Source organism: Furipterus horrens, unplaced genomic scaffold (assembly GCF_987537825.1).
Source record: "Furipterus horrens unplaced genomic scaffold, mFurHor1.1.pri manual_scaffold_6, whole genome shotgun sequence".
NCBI classification, from domain to species: domain Eukaryota; kingdom Metazoa; phylum Chordata; class Mammalia; order Chiroptera; family Furipteridae; genus Furipterus; species Furipterus horrens.
Window position 1 is genome coordinate 85,618,454 of NW_028327176.1, and position 11,389 is coordinate 85,629,842.

The window sequence follows — 11,389 nt, forward strand, 5'->3', positions numbered from 1 at the left end:
GGCCTGTTTTAAAGCTCTAGGTCGGACGAACAGGGTCTCACTGTCGAGGGAATAAAATACCAGTCTTTATTAAAATCTTCTTACTACAAAATCAAGATCTGAAAGGCGGGGTGAAGCTGGGCGGCTGTATAGGCGGGGTGCAGCCCTGGCTCAAGGCCGCGTCTCTCACTTCTTTCTCCTCTCTCCTGGAGGCGCGTCGTTCTTCTTGCCTAAAATCTTCAGAAGGGCCTTGGACATGTAGTAGGGCCGGTCCAGGGATCCGTCGTTCCGCTCTAGGTCTTCCACTGAGCCGCAACATAGACCAGTTAGAGGGGACCTTGTGGCCTCCGCACTCCCCGGAATATCCGGGACCAAGTGACCAGCCTGGTTTCCTGGCTGCACTACCAGTAGGTTATGTAATCTCAGTTTCCTCATTTGGAAAGTGGGGTCAATAATAATACACTTCATAGCTTGTAAGGGTTAACGGGGGAAAAAATCCTCATGCCCACTGCTTAGCGCAAAGCCTCTAACCTACTAAAGCCTGAATGGACATATAAAGTAGGGTAAGAAAATCCTGCTCACTACAGCCACCTGCTGGGAAGTCTACACTTCTACCTGAGGTTTCCTAGGAGATGATACCGGAGGCCTCTCCCCTGGGATGCTCTTTCTTGGAATAGCCCATCAGCCTGGGAGCTCACTTTCCCCTTCAATCCCTAAACATTTGGCTTGAGGATGACAGAAGAGGCTCCCTCTGGCTCTGGCTACGTTAACTCACAAAGTCGCTGTTTCTAGAAACACCAAGTCTTAAAAAAAGCCTGAACAGTCTGTACCTTGAAGTCGCGGGGAGGTGGTGGGGGTGTACTCACAGAAACAGAGGAAGAGCGTGTCCACACACATGCCAAAAACGCTGAAGAAGCTGCTGGCAATGACGTAAGCCCCTAGAATGGAGGTCTGGAAGACACAGGCCTGTTAGGATTTCTTTGAGCAATTAGGGCAGGCAGAGTTGGGGAGCCACTCACCATGATGGGCAACCAGTAATAGTTGAGGTGGGGGCTCTTGAAGTCTTTACCCAGCCCCGGGATGCGACCAGTGAAAAAAAAGAAGGACAGGACCCCTGTGGGAGAGGTCAGTGTCACTCCTCTAAGTTCACCTCTTCAGCTTCCCAGCACCCCTGCCCTTTGTCCTTGTTACTCCTGCCCTGGTCCTTACCGACACCTCCCACCACCAGCAGCTTCCCGAAGAACAGCAGCAGGTCTGTGACTTTGTCCAGGACAACCACCCTGCATGGGGAGTTGGGGTAGATTGGGGGTGAGAGGCCCTGCGGGGCTCGGAGAACTGGCTATATAATTTGCCGTGACAGAGGCAAAATGAAAATTGTTCATGTTTCGAGTTGGAGGCAGCAGAGCTTAAGGTGGGGGACAGCCTGACCTGACAATGTTCCGCATGAGCAGCATGAAGGCATTTTTGGCTGAGATACAGAAATTCTTCCCATAGATGGCAATCTGGGTGAGGTGGAAAGGTGAAAGTTACCTGTGGAGAAGTCACCTGGGCCAGGGTGGGGGGGTCAGGGCCAAGGGGCCCTGGAGCAGGGGCTGCTTTTGCAGTGGGGCTCACCATGATGTATGCGTTATGGTTCAGAAACTTGATAAACTTTTCCAGACACCAGAGGCAGCACTTGAAGCAGCACATGATGCAGCGGGCCATAGGGTTCTGGGCTCCTGGGGACCAGAGGCTCAGGTTTGGACACTGGTCCTGTAAGCCCCTCTCCAAGGACTCAGCTGCTGAGCTGGGCCTCCCCTAGCCCCTGACCTTGGCTCACCTCTTAGTTTGTGGTCAACATACTCCAAGATGACCCGCGCTATCTGCACAAGGGTCAGGATGAAGGCCCCAAAGGCCAGCGACCCAGTGTGATAACTACAGAGGGATTAGTCAGTAAGAGGCAGCCCCAGGACCCCTGGGACTCCCAGGCTCACAATCCCTAGCCCCCACCTCCAGGCTTACCGCAGTGTGCGTATGAAGGCAGCGCTCAGGGGGAAGGCGGGGATATCCTGGGGCTTGTGGAAGGCCCAGTAGAAGGAAGCGAAGGCACCAGCCAGAACACATTGGCCCAGGGCCAGGACCCAGTTGAGGGTCCAGAATAGCCCCAGGACCCCGTAGATTTGCAGGTTGAAGAGAAACTGTTGTACCAGGCCAGTGGACAAATAGCCCTGGAAGATGCACATCAGCCCCGGGCATGAGGAGTTCATGGGCTGAGCCTGTGGAGCACAGAGTAGACTCGTTCCCAGCCAGCTCCTGCCACTCCCAGAGTAGAGGGAAGAAGTGGCAGCCTCCCCAAGCTAGGGAAGCGGGTTCCTTTCAGGAAATTCATCTCCAGGTTCAAACTGGGTTTAGCTTATCTATTGGGTGAGCATAGTTCACTTCTTTCAGTTTCTGGATGGGCACAAGAGCCCCCAGGAGCCTCCCAGGATGTGTGGGCAAAGCCTTAATGGTGTGTGGGGAGCTCTGGAGAGCCAGCCTGGCATGCAATCAGCAGTACCTTCCCAGAGCCTCTGTAACTTCAATTAAAAGTTTCCAGCAAAATTGAAGAGACTGGATATCAGATGATATTAAAGAATTATTGTTAATTTTGTTGGGTTTGATAATGGCTATAGTGGTTATTCTTTTAAAAGTCCTTAGCTGTTAACACATCTATCCTGATGTGTTTACAAGTGAAATGGCATGAATTTGCCTTAAACTCTAGAAAAAAAAAATTTGCCTGGGGTGGTGAGGTGGCTACAAGAAAGGTGAAGATGTGGAATCTGGGTACAGGAATTCTCTGCCTAGTGTGTGTTTTGAAATTTTCTGAAATAACAAGTCGAGAAAGTACAGAAATAAAAAAACAACCCTTTCCAGCAAATGTGACAACAACCTTAATAATTGCTGAAACTGAGTATATGTTTGAAATTTTATAAGAAAATAATCCACTTTCCATTTGTATGTAACTGTGGGTTTGTGTTAGTTTCCACTGCTAGTTCTTGAGCAAGTTGAAAGCAAGAACCAGGTCATTTGGGGCTTTGCATATCCAGTGCCTGGCACTCATGGGTCCTTTGTAAATGTAAGCAGACCTTCCTTTCCTTTTTACACTGGGGCTGATGGCTGTGGGCACAGCCCTTAGTCCCAGCTCAGAGCAGGTGGCCACATGAAAGCTCTGAGGACAGTAAATTCCCAGAGGTCCAGAACCGCTCTCTGAGGCCCTCACAGGGAGACCCTGGCAGCTCCTCTCCCAGACCCCCAGGACATCCCACCTGCTTATTGCCTAGGGCACTGTGTTCCCAGGGAGGAAGATAAAAAAAAAAAAAAACCAAAAAAAAAAAAAAACCATGGTTATCAGCTCTTATCAGGTGCTGGGCATCGCATTAAGCACTTTATGTGCCCAATGTCATTTAATCTTCTTGGCCACCTTGAGAGACCGGTATTATGCTTAGCTCCATTTTACAGATGAGTGGACTGAGACCCAGTTGGGTGGGGTTTGTGGCAGAAGAATGTCCTGGGGAGGGTAGAGTTCTGGTATCTAGCTTTCTGAGGCTTGGCCCTGCCCTCAGGCACAGCACACCTCTTCCTTGGCCTCAGTGTCCTTCCCTGTCTTAGGGGCAGGACTACTAGATCTGGAGTCAGCAGACTGGCTTCCTTTTGGGCTCTGTTGGGGGCATGTTGTGTGACCCTGAGTGAGCCCCTTGCCCTCTCTGGTCCTCAGTCTCCATGGCACAATGAGGCATTTGGCCCCTAAGGTTCCCTTAGCCCTGTTGGTGCCTCCTTTTCCACCCCCAACCCCCTCACCATGGGGTCACATGATGCGTTTATTGGCACTGTCTCACAGCCGGCTAAGCTGATGTTGGGTGCCCAGAAGACGTACTGAGGTTGTCCGGATGTGGCCAGGTACCCAAAGGTAAGTCAAGGAAAGCATGGTCACATGGGTGTCTCTACAGATCCCCTCATCAGGTACCCCTTTCCAGGGGCTCATGTAGGATGCTCACTGGGCAAAGAGGCTGGAATTCAGCCTGGGTTCTCTTCCAACTCTGTCTAGGGGTGGGGTTGCATCTGCCCAGAGGAAGGGATACCTTTTTCCCATTGTACTAAGGCACTGTGTAAGTATTGCCTTTTCTGACCTCTGCCTCCGCAGATTACAGGAGGACTGGCTGTGTGGGCAAAGGATACAGAGCAATCATGGCCCAGTAGGCAATGCAAATGAGCAGGAGGACAAAGGTGATCAGAGGGCAGAACATGGTAGACGTCATCTGTCCCACAGCCCTGCAGGGAGATGAGCACCGTTCACCAGTAGCCGCCCCCCCCCTGCTTGCCCTGGCCCCACCTCTGCCCCAAAGGGCCTGCTCCATCCCCCAGGCTGGGCACACTGTAGGTGCTCCCAGAGTGAACTGAATTGAGTAAATCAGGCTCAGGGTGGGGCAGGTTCAGGGAGAGTAAGGGAAGAGAATCCTCAAAGTATGATGTGTTGACCAACTTGGCAGGTAGGTCTTGGTTGGGAGTAAGCTGCTGCTTCTCTTCCCTTCCTGGATTACTGAGCAATCCCACCCAACCACCATCACCATGGCAACAGTCCTTCTGGAGGGCCTGCTTCATGCTCAAGGCACTTGAGACACTAACTCACTTCATCCTCAGCGCAATCCTACAAGGTAGGAAGTTATTCCCCCCCCATTATAAATAGGTAAACTGAGGCTCAGAAAGGTAGTCACACAGCAGTGTTAACCACTGCACTATTCTGCTCTTCTTCTCCATGGTTCTCTGGCCCCTGTCCAGCATGCCCACCCCGACCCACACCCCTGCCCTCTGCCCCATCTCTCTCAGACAGGCCCTCACTTGCTGGCCTCCTTCAGGAGGGCAATGGCAATGTGGATCCGCTGTCGCAGGAAGATGAGCATGAGCAGCAGAAGGCCTTCCAGCACAGCCAGCACAATTACTGAGGGTGGACAGAGCAGAGGGGCCAGGGTCAGGGTCAAGCATGGCCCAGGCAGCCCTTGGGCAGCTGGCGTTTGGAGGGACAAGATACTTACGGGCTGCCAACCAGGTCTCCTTAACACTGCTGTAGGCGCTGAGGTTGGTGGTGAAGCCCAGCTGGGTGATGGAAGCACTTGGTACTCCCTGCAGCACTTGGTACTCCTTCCAGCAGTGGTAGATGCCATACGCCAGCACGCCCAGCACCCCTAGGATCAGGACCAGCACCAAAGGCCCGGCTACCAGGCGCAGAAGCAGAATAAATAGCAGGCTCAGGACCAGAGCCACAGCGAGGGCACTGTAGGTAGGGTAAAGTGGGTGATAGTTACCCCTGGTTCCCAAATGCCTTTCCTCACAGCACCAAAATCCCCAGATTAAAACCCCTTTCTATTATCAATCCTGTTGGACCTAGGGTCCATTCTGAGTTCTGGTTCCTCCTTCCTTGTCTAAAGACTCAGTTTCAGACATTGGGCTGGAGGATGAGGATCAGGAAGGGAAAAGGGAAGGAAAAAGTTGCGGAATCTGGTGACTCACACAAGAATCCAATACCAGGATTGGGCAAAATCTTCGAAGATCTTAATGCTGATGTCACGTGCATTGAGGCTGTCAAAAAGACCATTATGGGGAGAGACAGAGTCAGACAGGGCTGTGGATGGGAAGGCGTAAGGGACAGAGATGTGGAGGCAGGGAGTGCCCACCTGATCTGGTAGATAGTGGTGTTGCTGGAGATCCCTGGGAGTTCGGGCCAAGCACTATTATTGGGCCATGGAAAACAGCGCCCCAGAGCTGGAGGGAGAGAACTGGCTACTGGGTTGTGGGGTGGGGTGGAGCCCAGAGCTTTGCCTTGAAAGTCTCTGGTCCTATTTCACCCATAGTGCCTTCAGGGGAGGGAGGGGAGAGGGGCTTTGCTCGCTCAGACAGCTGTTCCTGATTCCACAGTCAGAAGAGAGCTCTTGATCGTCCAGCCCAGGCCACGCTTCCTTCACTGTCTCTTAATGACCCCTTCCTCCCCTCCCTGAGCTGCCACCTTGTCAGACCCTCTTCCCCTCTGGTCTGACTCTTACAACACTTGTACCCCCAACCTTGCCGCCCATCAACCCACCCTCTGCCCAAGTGCCAGGGAGATCATGGCACAGCACAGGCCTCATTGTTCCAAGGCTAGAGGTCACTACTGCTCAGACACCTCGAGAGTCTCTGCCCTGGACAGTGCCCACCTCATGGCCAGGCTTCAAGAACCCATTCTCTGAGCACTGCCCTTCCCCCTCACCTCTGTACCTTCACTCTTACTGCGTCTCTCTCCAAGTTTCTCCCTCCTCCAGAATTCCATCCATTACTCCCTGTTCAGCTCTGTCTGCTGCTCACCTCCTCCAGGAAGCCTATGCTCTCTCCTGGGGCACCTACTACTTGCCTACAGTTCTTGTTACCACCCTTACGACAACTTTGCCAGGTAAACTTCCTTTGTCATTGACATTCTAAAGACGAGGAAACAAGCCCTGGCTGCTGTGGCTCAGTGGATTGAGTGTCGGCCTGCAAAACAATGGGTTGCCGGTTTGATTCCCAGTCAGGGCACATGCCTGGGTTGTGGGCCAGGACCCCAGCTGGGGGCGTGTGAGAGGCAACCAACCAGTCGATGTATCTGATGTATCTCTCATAATGTATCGATGTTTCTCTCTCTTTCTCCCTCCCTTCCCAACTCTAAAAATAAATAAAATCTTAAAAAAAAAAAAAAAAGATGAGTAAACAAGGCTCAGAGAGGCTAAATAATTGGCCCAAGACCACACAGTTAGAAAGTGCTAGGATGTGAATTCAGATCAGACTTTGGAACATTCATTTGAAATACCTCCTCTTATATTTGTGGTGAGAACTAAGTATCTTTTTTCATGCTATAATTTAAATACTTTTCAAAAATAATATTTACTATTGGAAAGAAGAGAATATAGAATTTTTAAAAAGTTAACTGCTATTCCACCACCCAGTCACATTCATTAGTAGCATTTGGATGAACTTCTAGTCTGTCTCCTGTTCATGTACCTAAATGTACATTCTCCGTGCATGTCTTCATGGGATTGCCATGCACTCTCTTTGTGAACATCTCTGATCTCTCCACCACCTAGCATGTAGCTCCCACAGAGAGCAGTTGTCATCTTCTCTGTGTCTACCCCCAGGCGCACCGGGTGCACTGGGCGCACGCCCTGGACCCCGACTTCTGAAGGGCCCTGCAAAACCCCAACTTTACACTTCTTTCTAATGACACCAAGTTTGGTTTCATATGTGCAATTTTAATTATGTACAAGTTGTAAACTTGCGGGGCCCTTCAGAAGTCGGGGCCCAGGGCGTGCGCCCAGTGTGCCCGCCATTAAATCTGCCTCTGTTGGCGCACAGCAGGTGCACAATAAACGCTGCCTCAGCCCAGCTGTGCGACTTCACTCTCTCTCTTTGGGTCTGGTTTCCTTATCTGAGCAATGAAAGTACAGGACTAGCTGATGCCTGAGGAAGGAATGTATTTCTCACCTGGAGTAGAAGGCAGGAGAAAACGGGGACACAGTTCTTGTCCTAGGCTTTGGTGCACTGGCTGGGATGTGGGGGGAGGATGGACAGACACACGGTCACAGAGCAGGATGAAGGAGAGAGCCCCGCTGCCCACTACCACCACCGTCATCTACCCAATTCCCTCTTGCACCCCCACCCATGTGGCCCCTCCTCAATGACAACAGTGACATTGGGGCAGTGCTCACCATATTCCAGGGCACCCCTGGCAGACAGACATTTCGGTTTGCAGCATAGAAGACCTCCCCAACTGTCTGTGAAAGCTCACTGTTACTCACGGTCCATGCGACTTCTGGACAGGAAGACACACACACCTGGGGGCAGAGAGTGTGCTGAGGCGCTAGTACCTGGGCCTAGTGGAGATCCGAGCAGAGGCAGGTCCCAGGCTCTGACCTGAGGCGTGGAGCACTGCAGGCCTTGCTCAGCGACTGTGATGATGTTGGTGGCCAGGATGCAGCTGAAGATGTTGAAGTACAGGAGATAGGGTTTATATCTGCAGGAGGGGAGAAAGTGAGTGTGTCAGGGCCTGGCCAGGTGTAGGGAACAGGAGGGACAGCCAGGCCTCGCCTCCAGGCTGCAGTGGGCCCAGGTGGCCTTGACAGGCACTACCCAGCTCCTGGCCTCAGGAAGCTCAGACAGCTAGGAGGTGTGAGAGACACCAAAAGAGTTCTAGAGTCATCCAGTCTCACAGATGGTTCAGACAGAACTGAGCAAATTCGTGCTGACAAATCTTTAAGAGCAAGAACTCTGGAACCAAATCACCACCCAGCTTTATGACTTTTAGCAAGTCATTTAATTGCTTACCGCCTCAATTCCATCATGGGTAAAATAATATACCCACCTTACAGGCTTTTTTTGTGAGTATAAAGTACACCACCTGCCTGGAACATGTAAACACCATATAAACACTAGGAGTTTTGTTGTTAATTGACCATTTCCTGCCTGCCAGGGCTGATAGCCTTACTTCTGGGATCATCCTTGTGTTTCAGATGAAAATGTCAAAGCTCAGAGAGGTTAGGTACCTTGCCCAAGGCCACACAATCAGAATCCCAGTTGGGGATTCAAAGGTCAAGCTCTGAAGTCTAAAACCCATGCACTTAACCATGACTCTACATTGCCCTGCTATTTTGGGGGGGCTCATAAGCCAACTTCCAGCAATGGAGGCTGCTCAATGTGGCCTGGGGGGTGAGAGTCAGAGAGGCAGGGTGGGAGGTGAAATGGGAGAACAACAGGGAAAGGTCTGGAGCCTGAATGTTGCGTGGTCTGCTGCCCATCCCCACCCTCACCCCTCTCTTGGCTCTCTTCCGTACTCACTTGTTTGCCCCTATGCCACAGTAGGCCCCGGTGGAATTCCTGGGGTAGAGGACTTGCCGGGGGTCTCCATACACCCATGCTGGACAGAGACGCACAAAGAATCACCGGAGGGGAAGGGCAGGGACTTCGTAGGGAGCAGCCATGGGTATGGTCCCTCCCTGGGTGATTGCCCCCCAGCCACTGCCCCATCTCTGCACAGCTGGAAACTCACCCACGAGTCCCACCACAATGTAACCCAGAATGAAGAGAAGGAAGAGGACACAGCAGATGACATCTGTGCAGCCCCTGGAGAGAAACGGGGAAGCCTTTGGAGAAGAGAGCTGGGGATGCTGGAGAGCGGGCATCGGTAGGTTTTATTATTTTTAAGAAAAGCTTTTTCTGGGTGGGTAAACTTTCCTCTGAAGTATAATAGAAAAGTGCATAACGTAAGTGCTCAGCTGGATGAATTTTCCCAAAGGGCACATGCCAGAATATCACTAGCATCCTGGAAGCCACTGTGCTCCTTCCACACATGACAATGCTTCTACTCTCTTGGGACAGGAGTTTTTTCCCCCCACAAACGTCTTACCAATATTTCAGCAAATACACAGTAAAAACAAAGCACCCCTGACCCCACCAGTGCAGGTTCCAGAACTCACCTGTTCTTGATGGGGCCTCGAAAGGAAGGGTCATATTTGACTGGTTTCCCTGAGAGGCATGGGGGACAGTGTGGAAAGTGAGGCACTGAGAGGAGTCTCCCTCCCCATTTCCTGTCCCCCCAAATCCTCCCCTGCCCTTAGGGGTTTTCAGAAGGTGGACAGGGACAGGACTGGCAGGAGGGAAAATTGGAAAGCAGGAAAGGTAGGATTGAAGCCTGGCCAGCAGGTTAACTACTCATCATGAATCCACCCAGGTGGCCTTGGAGGGAAGGGAGGGGGACTTTTATGGGTCATTTCCAGCTCACACTTCGAGGCTAGCAGCCAGGAATATGGCCTTTGCCTCCTGCCCGAACCCTGGCCCATCGCTTTTGAGTCTCTCCCCAGCTGTTACATGGGACTCTGTCTAGTAATCTCAGTGGCCCCTGTGTTCCAATGCTTGTCCCTCTCCATCTCAAGGCCATGGGGAAAGAAACTGGAGCCCAATGCATCAACTCTTGCAGGACCTGGGGAGGGAGGGAGCTATCTGTAGACCCCCCACTTGAAGGGACCTCAGTCTCCAAGCCACTGCCAGTCTCTGGGCAAGCAATCAAATCAGGGTGACACCTGAGCTTGGTGATTGAGATTGTGACCGTGTCCTGTTCCTGGTCCTCCCTGAGTACACACAGGGAGGAGGTGGGGCCAGGCACCCAGGGTCTCTTGTGGGCATCGAGGAGGGAGGGTGGTGGGCTGGCAAAAATTGTGGAAACAGGTGGGGTCCAGCGGTGCTCTGTACTCTGTCCCTCCATGGCTCTAGGACATGAGGTCAGTGATTGATCCAAAGCTGTTCCAGGAAGTTTCCTGAAAGTCCTCACTACTTCTTGCCCAGCCCCTTTAGGGACCCAAACCTCTCCTCTGGGAGGCCCCTCCTTTGGGGTTCCATTCCCTTCCTTCCAGAGCAGGGGCTCAGAGCCCCCCCAAACCCCAAGGGACCTATGTGGGCAGGCCTCTAGCCCTCACTGCTCACAGGGATCCTTGAGGCTGGTCTCCGTTCCCTTTCCCCTCACAGCTCCCCACCCCTAATCTTCAGATCCCTGGAACAGAATCCCAGCCCTCATTCCTCACAAATTCTGGGGTCAGGCTTTTTGCTCCCTCTCCCCTCAGGCCTTACCCTTCATGGCATCCCCAGAAGGCCCCAGCCTGTATTCCTTATGGTATTTAGAACAGGCTCTCCTCTTGACAGAGATCCAGAGGCAGGTCCATTCCCCCTCCATAAAGACCCTGAGCCCCAACTCCTCACAGCAGCCCCCAGCACGATTCACTTCCCCTGCCACTGCTCACAGACTCTGGTAGGCAGATCTCCAGTATTGTTCCCCCTCAGAGACGCAGGGTCCAGGCTGAAACTTCCTCATGGGGACCCCAGCCTTTTCTGCTGACAGGGGCCTTCCCCACTGGCAGGCTGCAGGCTCCACAGCACAGGACACTCCCAGCCCCTGAGCCCCAGCCCCCTGCTCAGGACCTCACCCTGCCTCCTTCCATGCAGGTTTTGCTTCCTTCCCAGGGCCCTGCCTGCCTTGAAGGACAGGAGTCTAGGTCTGAACCCCCCTCCTCTCAGGGACTCCAGCCCCATTTCTCTTGGAGACCCCAACTTCACTCCCCAAAGTCTCCTCAGCAATGCCCACCCCTGAACCCAATCCTCCTCCCAGGACCCTGGCTCTGCCTCCTTCCATCAGCTCCCCGGCCTTGCCCCAGCCTCACCGTAAGTCTCCTGCACGTCCACATCCTGCTTTCCCCTCATGGCTCAGTCTCCTGAGCGATTGGAGCCTGGGAGACCAGGCAACTCACCTGCAGCCACCCCGCCCTCCCACGTCAGAGCCCCACCTCCACCTCAGGTCCCCGACACACTCTAGTTCCTCCTCAGCGTGTGGGAGGGAGGGCTGAGGGCG

General features: G+C 52.8%; 1 protein-coding gene across 1 annotated transcript; it reads right to left on the minus strand.

Moving 5' to 3' along the window:
- Positions 1–43: 43 nt before the first annotated feature.
- Positions 44–11,272, minus strand: SLC44A4 (solute carrier family 44 member 4). Its single transcript, XM_090282125.1, has 21 exons — positions 11,202–11,272; positions 9,468–9,516; positions 9,041–9,114; positions 8,830–8,908; positions 7,909–8,008; positions 7,704–7,829; positions 7,480–7,540; positions 5,667–5,754; positions 5,503–5,571; positions 5,028–5,266; positions 4,834–4,933; positions 4,174–4,266; positions 3,796–3,898; positions 1,981–2,234; positions 1,799–1,893; positions 1,594–1,697; positions 1,408–1,481; positions 1,189–1,259; positions 999–1,093; positions 846–930; positions 44–284 (listed from the first exon to the last, which is right to left on the minus strand). The coding sequence occupies exons 1-21, from the start codon at positions 11,239–11,241 to the stop codon at positions 166–168; spliced, it is 2,118 nt and encodes a 705-aa protein (XP_090138251.1). The 5' UTR covers positions 11,242–11,272; the 3' UTR covers positions 44–165.
- Between the last annotated feature and the right edge of the window lie 117 nt (positions 11,273–11,389).

Coding starts and splice junctions, on each gene's coding strand:
- SLC44A4 (XM_090282125.1), bottom strand. CDS start 11,241: ATGAGGGGAAAGCAGGATGTGGACGTGCAGGAGACTTACG. Junction 4,934..5,027: donor GGAGACCTGGTTGGCAGCCC/GTAAGTATCTTG, acceptor GTCCACCCTCAG/TAATTGTGCTGGCTGTGCTG. Junction 285..845: donor CACGCTCTTCCTCTGTTTCT/GTGAGTACACCC, acceptor GTTGCGGCTCAG/TGGAAGACCTAGAGCGGAAC.